The following is a 15,514-nucleotide window of genomic DNA, read 5'->3' as shown; positions in this document are numbered from 1 at the left end:
AAGAAGTTCAAAAAGATTATAGAGAAAGTGACATCTGTGCAGTGCTCATTTAGTTCCACCAATAGGTCAAGCCTGAAAATTCTTGATATGGTTAAAAGGAAAACCAAAACATCTTCACCTGTGAGAAGCTGGAACCATAAAAAGTTTTGGCACCTATGTATGAAAAATGACTTTTAACAGTTATTTAAATTGTTACCAATTCATTTATAGTGAACTAATCGACTATCAGCTATACTTGTTTTACTGATAGGTAGTGATGTTCTATAAGCTCCTTGTGTGTTTTATATGCAAAATATTAAATTGTTTATTGTTATATTTCTGTCTGAAATGTTGTGGAGCTGAGGAAATTGAAAATTGGATTAAAAGTAAATACTAAAGTAAAGTACAAGTATCTCAAGTATGGACATGTGTCATGTGCCAGATTTGACATTTTCATCTTCCGATCCTATGTCAAAGATGTAAAAACATATAGTTACAGTTAATTAGTTACAATTGAACACATTATATGTACATTACACATCACAGAAGTGACCAAAAAGTGTAAAAATGTATAAATATGCTTCTCTGAATGAATCTCATGTCCATGGTATGTGGCCAAGAGGGACTAGAGCTGTGACCAAAATCAGTCTTGTTTAGGCTTCTTCCTATTTATTTAACTTTCTTTTTCTTTTTTTCCAAAATGTATTCATGCCAATTCATACATTTGTGTCTGCGGATCTTCTTTGATAGCCACCTTATCTTACATTTCTAACTAACTAAATATGGTCTATATATTTACTGTTATTTTAATGTTTTTTCTTCCATCAATAATCTACTACCCCCTCACCCCCCCACCTGAGGATACTTTCTCTTTCCCTCCCAAATTAATGTCACCTTCTACACCTCACATAATGTCACCTCTTATTGTGTAACATCTCGCTGCCTCCGTCATTATCTTTGTTTTTCATCACCCTCAAACACAATGTCAGCACAGTGAACTTGGCATTTTGATTTTGGATGCCCTCTGAATAGGTTTTTAACTGCAGCTGAATGTGGAGGCAGGGAGGCAGCCTCAGGTGGAGAGGAGAGGGCAGAGTGAAAGGAAAGCCATGTACAAAAGTCCAAGTGTACGCCAGTTACTGAGCTGAAATTGGCCTTGCCTCTGGCTCTTTACACCCACCCCTTCTCTCTCATTCTGTCCCTCTCCTCTCACTGAATGGCTCTCTTTGTCTTTCTCAGTAACACGCAGTCCCCAGCCGATTAAATGTGGGGAATTAGTAGTCAATTTTAGCCTACAACACACAAACACACTAAACAGCTTAGTGTGGTGGGGCTCTGATTGTGTTGTTATTACAGTTCACACGTCAGCAGCGTGTTTTTGATTTTATGTTTTTTCACCCTTCCCTTGCTAACTGCGCCGTGTGTTATCTCCAAACCAGCACTGCTGCATAAAACAACAACCTTACACATTATTTTTTTTATAAATAAATTGATTTAATAAATGACAACAATAATATTTCAACATTGCTTATCTTGTAAGGAAGCAAAATACTCAAGTGAATGTATAGCAAACACTTTACAAAACTATCCAGAATTATACAAAATGGAAGAAGCAAAGGTGTGACACACAATGCATTATTACTTACATAAAAATAATAACTACATGGTAAGAGGGTCAGTATAAAATGATAAAGTATGCATCACTTAATAAAGGTGAAGCCTGTGGTAATGACCATTATTCACATTGCTGAAGAGGAGGAGGGCTATTTGGGCAAAACATAGGAGGAAAAAAACTGGCCTACATGCAGCGCAGAACGGTCGTACATGTGATTCTAATCCTTAAGTAGGACCCAAAGCTGGCCAATTATCTCGAGAGGTTTGGCTGAGACTTTGCACTTATAGATTTTAACTCAGTTATTGGATAAATCAGATGTGAATCAGCAAGATGTTAGGCACTTAGCAAAAAAAAAAAAAAAAAAAAGAAGACGACTGAAGCGGAGGTTTAAGGTACTGAAATGTTTGAATACCTTCAGTCGATCAGGTATCCAGGGTCGTACTCCTCCTTTGCTATTGGCACAAAATGAATAGAAATTGAGGTACGTGTCCGAGACTGAGCGATAAGCTGAAATATATCTTTAAGAGCTCTCTTTCCCTCTCTTTTTCCTATTTTCCCCTTAAATGCTTAATTGTTCAGTTCAGTGAAGTCCATGTAAAGAGAGGACAGAAGTAGCAGACTGTGCTATCTACAGAGAAACAAAGGTTGCAACTACCCCCAGGGAAACATCTTACTGAAACAAAAACATGCTTTTTTTTCCCAAAGCAGTGGTGCAGATGTATAAGTGTAATATCAAATCAGTCACAATAAAGTTACATCCTAGGATATCAACAATGACAATAAACTTACTACTCATATAAAATAACACAAAACATCAAAAAAACATCCTTTAGTTTGGTTAATAAAATCTGATTACATCAGTCTAAACCCATCGCTTCTGGGTCAAATCAGAGTCACTCGTCAACATCTCGTCTAGCTCTTGTTTACACACTTGCTGTACATCCCAACTCACATATTTATGATGGCACACGTTTGTTAAGGTTTATTTATTTCTTGATTGGCTGTTGACCCATGATTCACACTTTATACTGTGTGAGTTTGTGGCTGTTTTTTTTTTCTTCTTTTTTTAACTGTGTAAGGCCCCATGGATGCGTCTTGCATTATATTGGCTAAAAAAAGTAAAAACCTCTAATATAACATCAATATGGCATGGACACACACACATATGCACAATCACACGCTCACATATTTGCACACACACACACACACACACACAGACACACAGACACACAGATCCACTCACACGCTTCCCATATTTCCCTCTGCTCAGCTGGTCTCCCTCAAGGTCTTGTGAGTGTGGTGTAAACAGGCTGCTCCCAGTGTGTGGGGCTGTGAGAGGGGGCCACACTGGAGGGGTCTCCTATGGTAGTGTACAGAGGCCTCTGTGTAGGGCCCATGTAGGAGAAGGCTGAGTACAGCCCTGGGGCCTGGCTTGAGTGGGCATAGTACGCCCCGGGTGCCTGGTGATCTCCGTACTCAAACTGAGCCCTGGAGGCCAGCGAAGGGAAAGCGGAGCCGTAGTGAGGGAGGCTGAGCGGAGTGTAGGTGACATGGGTGCCTGAGGAGGGAGAGGACGAGGCCTCAGCGTAGTGGCTCCCAGACGCGGACTCGCTCTTGATCTGGGCCTTAGAGGGGTCAGAGGAAGACGGGGAGGCCTGGGGCTGCTGCTGCTGCTGTTTGGATAGCCAGGCGGAGTGTCCGCTGGCGGCGGCCAGGGCGTAGGCATAAGACGAGGCCGAGGATCCGGCTGCGGGGGCCCCGGTTCCGCTCTGCGGGTGGCCATTAGGAGGGAGGTACTGGTCGAACTCATTTACATCAAATGGCTCAATGTTGGACATCACCTCGTGGCTGATTTCACCGATGTCCATAGTGCCAAAGTCGATGTGGGGTTTAGCGCCCGATGATGAGGGCCCACCGGATGCACCTTCAGCTCCCACCCCAAGGGCTCCCCTGGACCCCCCTGATCCTCCGGCTGCCCCTGCTGCCCCATCCCTCTTGGCATCTGACAGTTTCCCAGACTGGAGCTCTGTCTTTGGGGTGGTGGGGGGCGTGGGTGGGCTGTGACCCTGACCTATAGAGGAAAGAGGAGAAGGAACAGGTGAACTTTGACATCAGGTACAAGAAAGTTTTATTGTCTTCTTGTAGTGTTGCTCACATTCAGCAGTTGTTGCTCAAATCTGCTGCTCTCTGTTTGATTTTCCTCAGAAAAATATCTCATGAAATGTCCAAATACAGAGCCACCTACCAGCAGGATGGTGGTGGTGATGGTGGTGGTGGTGCAGGTCACCCAGGGGAGACCCAGCCCCGCCGTTGTGCTCGAGATGCAGGGTCTTGTAGTGTGACTGGGAGTGGCTGGCCTCCCCCTCTCCTTGGCTATCGGACTCGCTAGCAGGAGCTAGTTTGCCGTTTTTGCGTCTCCGGGGCTGGTACTTGTACTCAGGATAGTCCTTCTTGTGCTGTTTCCTCAGCCTCTCCGCCTCCTCGATGAATGGTCTCTTGTCGTTCTCGTTCAGCAGCCTGAGGGGAGAAAAAACAAGGAGTGATTTAGTCTTATAAGCCTTCTGAGCTAATGGGAAATTATTTTCCTTGAATATGAACATCATGTTGCTATCAGTCCTGTGCGTAATGGATGAATACAAGAATAGTGAAGGACACGACATAAAAACAAGTGTTTTACTTGTTAAAAATCACCAGTTTGGTTTCATAGACAGCCCACTTCTACATTTAACTCATATCCCCTCATATACTTTACGCACAGGCTGCACAGGAAATGTGCCACTGTATGGCCACACTGTTCTTTTCTGGGACAGCCTCTCCATACAAACCTCCACAGTTTGCCAAGGGTCTTGCTGAGCTCCGCGTTGTGCAGGTGGGGGTACTGGTCGGCCAGTTTCCTCCTCGCCGCTTGAGCCCACACCATGAAGGCGTTCATGGGCCTCTTGACGTGGGGCTTCGCTTTGCTTCCGTTATTTACGCGCACCGGCATAGGCACGAGTGTCCAGTCATATCCGTCCAGCACCTGGCTGACCGCCTCCCTGATACCGATCGGGAAACGATCGTCTTCTTCGTCCGACTTGCCTCTGGATCTGCCTCCGTCGTCCCCGCTGCCGTCCGCGACGCACAGCGCGGCCAGCTGCTGAGGCGGCCCGGTCAGAGGCGAGTCCTGGCCGGGTGGCGCTCCGGGTTGAGTCGGTGACAGCGAGTGACCATCGTCTGACCCTCCAGGACTCAGCTCCGCCTCGGACAGGCTGTGCTCCTCGCCCGACATTTTATTTAAACTTTCAGCTAATGACAAGGCAACCCTCGAATGCAAGATTGATTTCAGACAGAGTCCAAGCTATTCAGTGTAATTAAATCGGTTTAATTGAATAAGACGCTTGGAGTCAACGACGATCCCAGTTATTGCTGACTCTTCTCTGGCAAAGCCATACTGCTGCGTAAAAGTGTCCAAATCCTTTCCACCGTCGACTGGAAAACCTTTTCAGCGAAATCCGCTACACCTAAAAATCATAGCCAGTATAACAGAAACAATTTACTACTAATAAACTTCACAAGTTAATTATAGTTTTAGTTTAGCTGTGAATCAAATATGCCCCGGTTTATTTCAAGTTTAACAAGGTAAGAGTTTGAGCGGATTAAATGTGACCATATTACGGCCAAAAATGCGGCTCTAGCCAATATTAATATTAATATGAATAATAATGCTAATGCAATTTGGACGAAATAACCGAAAAATTATATATTTCAATTGAAAGCCAAATTAAGGCCAAACCTATTTCAGTAAAAAAAACAAATACAACTGGCACGTAAACACTGATATGAAATATAACTTTTTATCATAGAAATTTTTGTTTTAAAAAATTACATAACTTACCAATTTAGATGTCCAGTGGTTCAACATGGGAGTGTGTGGCTGACTGTAGAGCCGATGAATGGCTGCTCTGTGTGGCAACACCGGAGCTTAAAGAGCGCCTTGTGAGAAGGACCGGGAGAAAAAAAAAAGTGATTGAAAGTGGAAAACATTCCCAGAGAGGCAGCATTCCAGCACAGTCTAGACCCCGCCCCCTTCGGCACCACGCCGCTCTCTGATTGGCCCTCTAATTATCCCGCCGCTCTCTGATTGGGCGGGAGCGGTACACCGCTAATGCCCGTCTGTCCATCACTGCAACATATCCAACAGAGAAGAGGTGAGATTTTACATCGGAGTGGCTTAAATGACTCTACAGTGCGCCCATTTAGAGGCAGGAGAAGGCCAGCTTTGTTGAACGTGTTGACATGTTATATCAAACAAATAAACAATCATGAGGAGAGTTATTGCCTCCTGTGGTCACGTTTCTCAAAAAAAGGAGAGAAAAAAATCCATCATGAATTGTAAAGTTCAGCTCTGATTTAACCGGATTCAGTCTGATACAGGAAATAACGCTCATAATTTTCAGTGACAGACTTTATGACAAAAAAGGAATAATAACATATAATAACATATAGATATAGAGACAGAAGTTAAGCAGATGAATAAGCCTACTTCTTCTTTTTCTTTAAAAAAAATGAGAGAGAAAATAACATAAAGCATGACTTAGTAGCTTATGTGTGTTGGCTATATTTGGATCAGTGATCAATATGATTAATGCTAATTAAAACAGCATCTATATGTTTACATTTATGACCACCAAATAGTTTATGGGAGCATTATTTATACGCTTTAAAACAGTAACGAAAAGCTAGTGTAGTGATTTTATTTTACTGGGAAAAAACTCAAAGTTAAACTTGTGACAACTAAATAACACAAATGACTTAGGCGAATGGTATAACTTTATAATCAAAAGATTTTTTTATTGGGCTGCTTCATATTTGAATCGATGTGTAACCGAACAGCAGAAATAATTTATCAATAATCCAATCTAACAGTCTGATATCCAGTTGTTTATTTAATACAACTACCGAGGGACCTGGGCGACTTGTAGACTGGAAACATGCAGGATAAAACTGTGAGTGATGAAGTGGCTCCTTCAAACTGACTAATCATGGGGGAGGATATTTCTTAAAACGAATACAAGTCACGGTTTCAACAATAAATTGGGATATTAAACTAATCTTGCGCTTTGTAATCGTTTCCTCCAGGCGAAACTGGTGCCGTAAACAAAGTGCCATTTTTCCCCCCTTCCTTCTGCGCGATGGTCGATTTGTACACAACTTGTAGGCCGACGATCAGGGCCGTTAAAGCACGGCCTGATGGGAAGGAAGAGAATCGACTTCAGCAGCATCTGATGCGCACCCGGACACACACACACACACACACACACACGAAATGAATGCAACAATAACCCCTGTGTGTCCGTTGCCTCTCATATCGAGGCTGGCTCTCAGTTTTCTCCCTCTCTCTCTCTCCTCTCTCTTTGCTCTCTTTGTCTTCATCTCAGGTGAATTGTAGCCATGTGATCAAACGCCCAAGCCTCTATCCATTAACCCTCGTAAATGAAAAAAAAATGGGGAACAAAAAGCAGTTTTGTGCTGCAAACATGGAAAAAATTGATAACAGAGAGCGATGTGTGCGTCTTTCTCCCCTTATGTCCGAGCATAGACACTGGTCGCACACACATAGAAAATACTCTGGAGCAGACGGGACACATGGATCTCTCTGTTTTCTCCCGTTCCGACACTTTTCTATCTCTAAACACTCTCTACAGCACCTGGATTTGGGCCTGTGCTGATGGTAGGGGGCTGTGTGTGGGGATGAGGGGGTGATGGGCGGATGTGTGTGTGTGTGTGTGTGTGTGTGTGTGCGTGGGGTGGACACCTAGACATGCTGCACCCCACCGACCCAACCGGCAACACATAGGATCCTGCACTGAGGCCTCCGAGGCTTGTGAAGTGAGTGGTTTTTGTCAGTATTAAGACGTGACATGAGGGAGACAGAGAGAGGGAGAGAGAGGGGGGGGAGGGAGGGGGGTCGATGCTGTTGTTTTGCAGTAAAGTGTTTAAAACGTGCGCGTTGTTCTGCTGTTTGTTCATCACAGACCAGAGGGCTGGAGGAAGCTGCGGTTTTACGGAGAGTGTTTAGTTAGTGCAGCTGGATCACGGCCCCCCAGGGAGTCTGTCTGACAGGGCAAGGTGTTTTTTTCCATAGTAACAGAGTGGGTCCTTACTGAGGACATCCATCACAGAATTTACCATTAAAACGTGGTTAATACTGCATTTTATTATTATTGCAGATTGATAGTAATGTTGCATTTATACTGAGTTCAAACAGCCTTTTGTAACTATAGCCCATAATCTACTGTATATTCCGCGACTCGGCATTGAGTGTTAGGTAACTTTATGTTGCTGTGAGCTGCAGTGACTTCCTTATTACATTAATAATTAGTCTGTTTGATGTTTTTATTTCCTGTCGCCTCACCTTTGACTTTATGTGAAGCCGAATTGCGGAAGATTTAACTTTTTTTTTTTTTTTTTTTTTAAATTCCCGTAGTGTTTACTGGATTGTTCTTGTAAAACCTCTTCTTTTTTATCTCTCGAAGTTGTATTTTACTATTAGACTTATAGTGATTCCGTTTCATATTAAGTTGGTTATGGTGGTGATGTTTTAAAATTTAACAAAACGTACGGAAAATTGATTGAAAAAGTCTGAGAGTTTTACAGTATTGCCTGAAGCATCCTTTATACTATTTACTAAAAATATATCAAGATGGAAACGACAGCCTAATATTCGGCCTCTTTTTTATAAACTGTGGGACAATACAATTTGAATTCAGGCCAAATTCTACTTTCCTACTCGTGTGTGAGAGCAAATGTTTGGAAATAGCCCAATAATCGAAGTTTTTAAAACTTTTTTCCCCACAAAGATTAGTCCTGAAACGCAAAAAGTAAAACTATAATAAGCTTTTCATTATACAACGGATGTGTGTATATATATTATTAATGTAGACCTACTTAATTATAGTAACTCATGATTTTTATTAAATCTGTAACAATCGAACAAAAAGAGAAAGAAAGAAAGAAAAGCGTCGTGGCCTTTAGAAAAAATCCCAAACGTGATGTCCGATGTTTAACGAAGTCTTGTCCATTATTTAGAAAATTCGATGTCATTTTTCACATTAATGTTTATTTCTTTTAACGAATGAAATGTGAAGAAAGAGGCGAACTTTGCGGTTTGTTCGTCAGTGGTGGATTTGTCTCAGGAGGCCTCAGAAAGTTGCTTACCACTCCTACAGGGCTTTAATTCTGTTTTCGTGTTACATTTATTATGTTCTGTTGTTCTCAGGTGTAATTTCCCCTGATTAAGCTGTTTCGTGTCTCTACTGTTCGGATACTTGTCCTTAGAATATTTTCATCTAGGTTTTTATTTTCGTATTTCCCACCCTGTTTTCTATTCTCCAGAGTTGTCTTTTTGTGCAGCAGATGTTCATTGGAAACGGTGTAGAAAAAATGTGAACTTCAAAATTAAAGCAGATCAATCTGAGGAGAAACTTCAGAAACTGAATGTCAAGCCTCTTCAGTTTAACTTACAGAGCCTGTGGTAAAGATATCAGCTGCTCCAGCTGATTCAATATAAAGCGAGAAGCAATTGATTGATATCTTTTTAAAGTCATTAAAAACGTTTAATATCTTTTTTCCTCTGTCACTCAAATAGTATTAAACTACATGTTTCTGTATGATATTTTAACAATCAACCAACAGTAGGTAACAGTTTTGACAGGTTTGACATCACACCTAATGATCAAAATCTCACAGCTTCATAAATGTCTCACTTCAAGCTTATAGTTTGCTCTTTTAAAAACCATGTGTAGCCAAGTTATTTTAATGGAAATGAGTCAACTCGTGGAGATTACACCTGTCGGCCAAATCTAAATGAAGAAATGACACCTGTTACTTTATTTTAAGCTGATTCAGTTCAAATGTACAGATAAAACAAGAACGAGAACAGTTTGCTCTGAATCTAAAGCCGCCATGCATTTTTCAGACATCTTCTATGTCCTGTGTGAAACTGTCATGGGCCTCGGGGGCAGCTGTAACTTGTTAGAAAATAGAGCTCACATGGTTGCATCAGTCCCTGTGCTAACCTGCCATGTGACTGCAGTAATGGGCCTCTCCATGGCTGCACAGACCACTGTGTCACAAGAGCCCGTTTCCTGCGGCTCCTGGGGGAGAGCGGGGAGAGGATGGATGGGAGGACAAGGTCCCATGATCAGTGGGGGAGGTCAAAGATCACCATCAGCAGGGGGGGTCGGAGAGTCGGCCTTCAGGTGCGCATTCGGACACAGGAAACCTTTTTTTTTTTTTTTTTTTTCACGTGTGATTGGGATGAAAATGAGTTCTCTTAGGGGATGTGATCATGGTAGATACTTTTATTTCTGGATACATTTTGTTAGAGATGTTTCCAGACAGAAAATTAGGCAATCAGGTGGTGGGGAGGACAAAGAAAGTAAGAGAGGAGAGAAAGAGAGAGAGAGAGAGAGAGAGAGAGAGAGAGAGAACGCCCTTTTGCTTTGGCCTTAATAGTTGAACAGCTCCCAGGGGAAATTCTTGAAATCTGACGATGGACGGAGAGAGAAGGCAAAGAGAGAGAAAAACAGAGAGATGCAGATAGTGTGTGAGAGAGAGGGTGAGAGGGATGCAGATAAGGGAAGCATGCACAGCGGTCAAATATTCACATGCTGGGTCACATTCTGCATTAAACTGATGTATAATTGCTGGAAAGCATTCACTCCCATGTCAATAGGCACATTGGGCCTGAAATGAATGGCGTCATTTGTTCCAAATGATGACGAGCTCGACAAAAGGATCCAAAAATGATATGTCAGAAATGGCAGAGACTGGCTCAGAGGCATGTTTGCTTCTTTCTTATGGCCGCAGATTTCATCGCAAAACGTCCCTGCGAGGTTGAAAATGCCTGCTTTAAATGAGTTTATCTGTAGAAACAAGGGCTTTTCTCATGCTCTGGGTTTCTTCTGCTTTTTCTCGGTTTGTGGAAAACACTGTACGTAATTCATAAATGCCATTTCCTCTCAGGGTTTGTGCGAAAAACAGTTGAGGTCAGTGCTTTTGCTCGGGGAATTCCAGCTCTGAAGCTCAACTATCAATAATACTGAGCCTCATGTGACTCGAATATTTTGACTCAGACTTTCACACTGTACTGTATCATTAACAGCTCTTCCTCCAGCTGATGTCTGAGACCTGTGCAGTGATTGACAACATGTCTCTCAACTGCATCTCTACCACCTCAGAGGTTTTGTGGGTCAAGAAGATCAGACAGTAACTTCTTGTGACTGGATGTCATCTCAAGTATTTACACGTGGATTGAGAAATGTATGAAAAACAAGCGTCCTGTTGGGACATTTAACAGGTCATAAGCTAAGTTTGGATGCAGAGAGTGGTTCAAGACCTCACTTTTATTTTGAAATGAAGCTTGGTACACACTGGTGAATTCATCACACTGGGGGTTGCAGGTGTTTTCTGGGTTCATCACTTGATTTTATCCGTCATGCACACTTTGTAAGCAGTGATGATGCAGTGACACGCCATCCACGGGGATGAATAAAAAATGATTCTGCTATCTGACCTCTGTCACTCCTCCTTCGCCCATTTTCACCCAGTGAATTAGTGCAGCTGCACCACACTTAAATGGGTCCCCCTCTTTTTTTCTCTGGGAGTGTATGTGACAGACCATGAATCCTCTCTTTGTGCTCTGTCTGCAGAGTCCTGCCCCCCTCCCTCCCCACACCCCCTCTATAGTTTCTTGCCTTCTTCGTCTTTTTTATTTGGGGGAAGAGGGGCTTCGGTTGCGATGGCGGCAGCACTGGTGAGGTGGTGGCGGTGGTAGCGATGGTGGTGGCGGCAGCAGGGAGGAGGAGGGGAGCGGGTAACTTGTTGGACCACATTCCTGTGCAGCTGTGGAGGCTGGTGCAGGGTGGGGGGGTGGGTGGTGGGGTGGAGGGCAGAGCAGGATCATCATTGCATTGCAGGGGCATCATGAATGGCCTATTGTTCGGTGGTTTGCTGTGTCCGCATCTCTTTGCCATAGCTTCAGCCTGACTGAGAGAAATAGAGGAAAAGAAAATGAGCAACAGTGAGATAAAGAAAAACAGGAGAGAAATTTAGAGTCAATCGGAGCAGTGATGAAAACCGCCCGAGAAAAAGTCGTAAACAGACTTCATGTTTTTGCCTCTGACTCAGATGCAGGAGGATGTTGAAACTCAGAGTGTGACGGTGATGATGAAGATGGGGATGATGGTGACATGGACAATGGTGGCATTCATATTGTAGCTCTATGACGGTTTTGGCCCTCAGTCATACGTGCCAGCACGCTGTTTAGTCATGCATATATGTCGGCTGTTAGCCACACTTAAAATTCTTCCCTGCAGTGCAGCAAACACAAAATCAGCAGTTGGAAATGTTTCCTCACTTAATTGTAATTAGGTAAGGAAACATTATATTGTTCTGTATGTCAGATTCAGTTTACCTGTGATATCTGTACATATTTAGCTACAAATATGGAATTGTGCTGTTGTACTGGTGGAAACATGAGATAATCCTGATGGTTCTGAGACTGTTTTATCTTTTGTCTTAAAACGTCTTGTCTGGACTGTTTCTAGTCTCTGTTCCTCTATATGTTCACCATTAAACAATAATAGTGGATATATAAAGTAAAATAGATTGGGACTGTGTGGACCCAGGTGAACTCTCAGGTCAGTCATCTTTTAATATCAGAGTTTTTCTTCAGTCAGCGTCCAACTGTGTAGTTATGAGATGCTGTAGACAGCTTCATTTAAGACCTATAACATAACACAAACACAACACACACACACACACACACACACACACACACAACACACACACACACACAACACACACACACACACACACACACACACAGAGAGAGAGAGAGAGAGAGAGAGAGAGAGAGAGAGAGAGAGAGAGGTACACAGGTAATGTGAAGATGGAAACAAAAGATACTAAATATAAATAGATATAAAATCACAAAAAGTAAATTGATTCTTTTTCTCTTTACCTATGTCTGCTTACTCTGACACTCAAAGTTAAGTATATTGGATAGAAAACATCAACAATACAGTATGTGTCAAATTAGGCAGAAATAAAACTGCTGTTTATGAAAATCTGGACTTTTTTGGTAGAACCTGGAAACCAAATCAGCGTGCATTTCTAAAACAACTTTCATTTTGCGGGTTGTACCCTTAAAATTCTCGTTGTTTTTTAATTTTTTTTATTTATAAATTACCCTCCCTGCCACTTCTAATTCATCTTTCCTGCTTCCTTCTTCCAGTAGTAACTTCTGTTTTAAAACTGTGAAGCACAGGCAATCTGTCAGTCAATCACCCTTCTTCCAAAACAAATTCTTAAATGCTTTTCGGTTAAGATTTTACATTTCATCAACCGCTGCATAGTTGCAAGTATATGTGTCTGATGTTAACTGATCTAAAACCACAAATAAAGAGATATTTTTATGAAAACAATAACATCTGTGTCTTCATTTAACCATGAAATGCCATTAGGGACCAATAACTCAAATATGGATATTTTTTTATGGGAAAGATCGGGAGGAGACAAAAAAAGACAGGGAGAAAGTAGTGCAGACTTTCCAATCATGAGTTCTGAACATTTAATTAGCCTGTGTGAACCAAAGAGAAAGAGAGCGAGGGCCTGAGGGGTCTGAGGAAAAGATGGCTACATGAAAGAGTCTGTTGTTGTCCGAGCAGAGGAAGAGATAAAAGGAAACGAGACAGAAAGATGGATGGGATATTTGGGGGCAGAGAGTGAGAAATATGGTGATTTATGACATTCCTCATGTTTGTCATTTTGATTTCCCTCCCCCAAAAAAAAAAAAACTTTTAATTTTTTGGAATATATGAATGAACATGAGCAGCCTAATTTTTCCGTTGTGTGACAGTAGCAGATGAGTGTGTCTCACACAGCCTCGAAAGGGCAGAGAGATTTGCATCTGTGAGATTCACAGAGGAATCGTCTGAGTATATAAACAGGATGTCAGACTGAGGGCTGCAGACAGGTGTTCAGAGCAGACAGACGGATATTTCCACAGACAGACAGACAGGCATGCGATAATCAGAATGAAAGTCAGTATAATGAATTCGACTTGGTGGGCTGCTCATGTACGTCACATAACAAATAAAAATTTATAAACCCCTATAAAATGTGGTGTTAAAGTTGTGTAACTAGCAAGCTGAATTATACATCTTAAATTTTACGAGGATTAATGACACGGAAAGTTGCGATCAGATCAGGATTTTGCAAATAAAAACTTCAAAGCTATAAATTCCTGTTCAGTTTTCCGAATTTTCCAACATCCAGCAAAACCTGCTGCAGGGGACATTTCTGTTATATAGTATCAGTCTTATCCCCTAGGCCACCAGCACAGCCAAAATATTATAAACACCTAATTTTATAGCAAATCAGAAGGACAAAAAACATGAACTAAATTCAAACTGGCATTTACAAACTACTTGTGGCAAAACACACAAATCACAATATTCAGATACAAATTGCAGCAGTTAATTGTTAACCTGCTACAGGCCACAAAATGGGCTGCTAGTCTTTCCACTCTGTGATTCTCTCTGTGTGGTAGTTTGTTTAAACACGTTAATTTAGGAATATGCAACATACAAGCACAAAACTGAGATAACAAAGGCCCTATAACAACATTTTGACCCTCATTGAAACAAGGCCTCAGGATCAGGTATCTAGGCAGGACTTACCTTAAAGAAACAGCCTGACATTTTAGGAAACACACGTATTCACTGTCAAGAGATAAATGAAATGATTGCTACCAATATAATGTCTGTGGGGTAAATATGAAGCTACAGCCAGTAGCTGGTTAGTTTAGCTTAGCATAAAGGTAGGTGTGGTGCTTTCCTGCCTGCATTGTCTATCTGGCGATGCTTTAAATTACACTAGAATAATGTATTATTAATATTTTAAGTTTTTTTTTTGATAGCAGTTTGAGAAATGATCTGCAACAAATGTCTCAAACTAGGGAATTAGCATCTTAGTCATCTAGGCTAGCAGGATGTTAATATGTTTTTGCTTATGTCATTATTAACGTGACCAATTCAGCTGACAGCAACCTGTGATAAAAATACAAATACATCTGCAAAAATACAAGATAGAGGGGGGCAGACAGGCACAAGAAGCAGCAGACAGGCAGACAGACAGGCAGACAGAAGTATCTAGAAGATGTTTGCCCTGTGGTGCTTCCCAGCCCAGTTCAGTCAGGCCTCCTCTGCTGAGCTGAGCTGCACACAATGCTCCTCTGTCCCCCCAGCGAGCTGCTTCACAGCTCCACAACACACAACAGCTCATTATGGAATCAAAGATCCCCCAGCCACAGCTCCTAGTGCCTAAATACTGTCCCCTGCTGAGCACACACACACTGTCACTGGCTCTGGTCGCACAGCCTGAGGCCACAAACAGCCAGTTAGGCCAGAGAGGGCACGCAGATATACAGGGTGTCACACACATGAAAGCACACGCACACAGCCACACACTTAACCTGCATGAGGATGAACACACACCTCCTTATTAGGTACAATCCTAGTCAGCCATCAGCAGCCTTAACAGAGGTCACAGAGGTCACCCAGCTGCTCTCCCTCATGGACACTGATGACAGGGGGGTGTGACGGTCCGGTTAATTAACCAGCATCAAAAAACGGCAGGATGGGATGACAGCAGGAAGAGGGGAAGACTGCAAGAAGGGGAAACGACTTGTTAGAGTGGACAGGAGACAAAATTTAACAACATCAAAGATCAGTTGATTAGGTTACAGGAGAGGAAGATGGAGAGAGTTTCCCTCTAACTGTTTACCTATCATATAAAAGAATTTGAGCCAAAAAAGTTCTTGTGGAGGACTGTAAAGACATAAGAGGGCTAAAAAGAACAGCAGGGGGGAAATTA

The 15,514-nt window shown here is 42.3% G+C and overlaps 1 protein-coding gene and 1 long non-coding RNA gene across 3 annotated transcripts in view; one reads left to right on the top strand and one right to left on the bottom strand.

Moving 5' to 3' along the window:
* Window positions 1–15,514, top strand: part of LOC127142488 (uncharacterized) — a 293,661-nt gene that overhangs the window by 229,339 nt on the left and 48,808 nt on the right. The window lies entirely within an intron of this gene.
* Window positions 1,438–5,590, bottom strand: LOC108875930 (transcription factor Sox-10). The gene is made up of 4 exons (XM_018665144.2): window positions 5,469–5,590; window positions 4,420–5,094; window positions 3,840–4,111; window positions 1,438–3,665 (listed from the first exon to the last, which is right to left on the bottom strand). Exons 2-4 carry the CDS (start codon window positions 4,860–4,862, stop codon window positions 2,875–2,877), a joined length of 1,506 nt encoding a protein of 501 aa, XP_018520660.1. The 5' UTR covers window positions 4,863–5,094; window positions 5,469–5,590; the 3' UTR covers window positions 1,438–2,874.

The sequence above is a fragment of the Lates calcarifer genome, linkage group LG5, assembly GCF_001640805.2.
Source record: "Lates calcarifer isolate ASB-BC8 linkage group LG5, TLL_Latcal_v3, whole genome shotgun sequence".
In the NCBI taxonomy this organism is placed as follows: Eukaryota; Metazoa; Chordata; class Actinopteri; family Centropomidae; genus Lates; species Lates calcarifer.
The sequence above is the reverse complement of the archived record's forward strand: the minus strand, read 5'-3'. Positions and strand labels throughout refer to the sequence as shown.

Excerpts from the sequence above, each read along its gene's own strand:
- LOC108875930 (XM_018665144.2), bottom strand. The coding sequence starts at position 4,862 with ATGTCGGGCGAGGAGCACAGCCTGTCCGAGGCGGAGCTGAGTCCTGGA. Across the intron at positions 4,112-4,419 it reads ACCCTTGGCAAACTGTGGAG|GCTGCTGAACGAGAACGACA; the intron begins GTTTGTATGGAG and ends TTCTCCCCTCAG. Across the intron at positions 3,666-3,839 it reads TCACCACCACCATCCTGCTG|GTCAGGGTCACAGCCCACCC; the intron begins GTAGGTGGCTCT and ends TTTCCTCTATAG.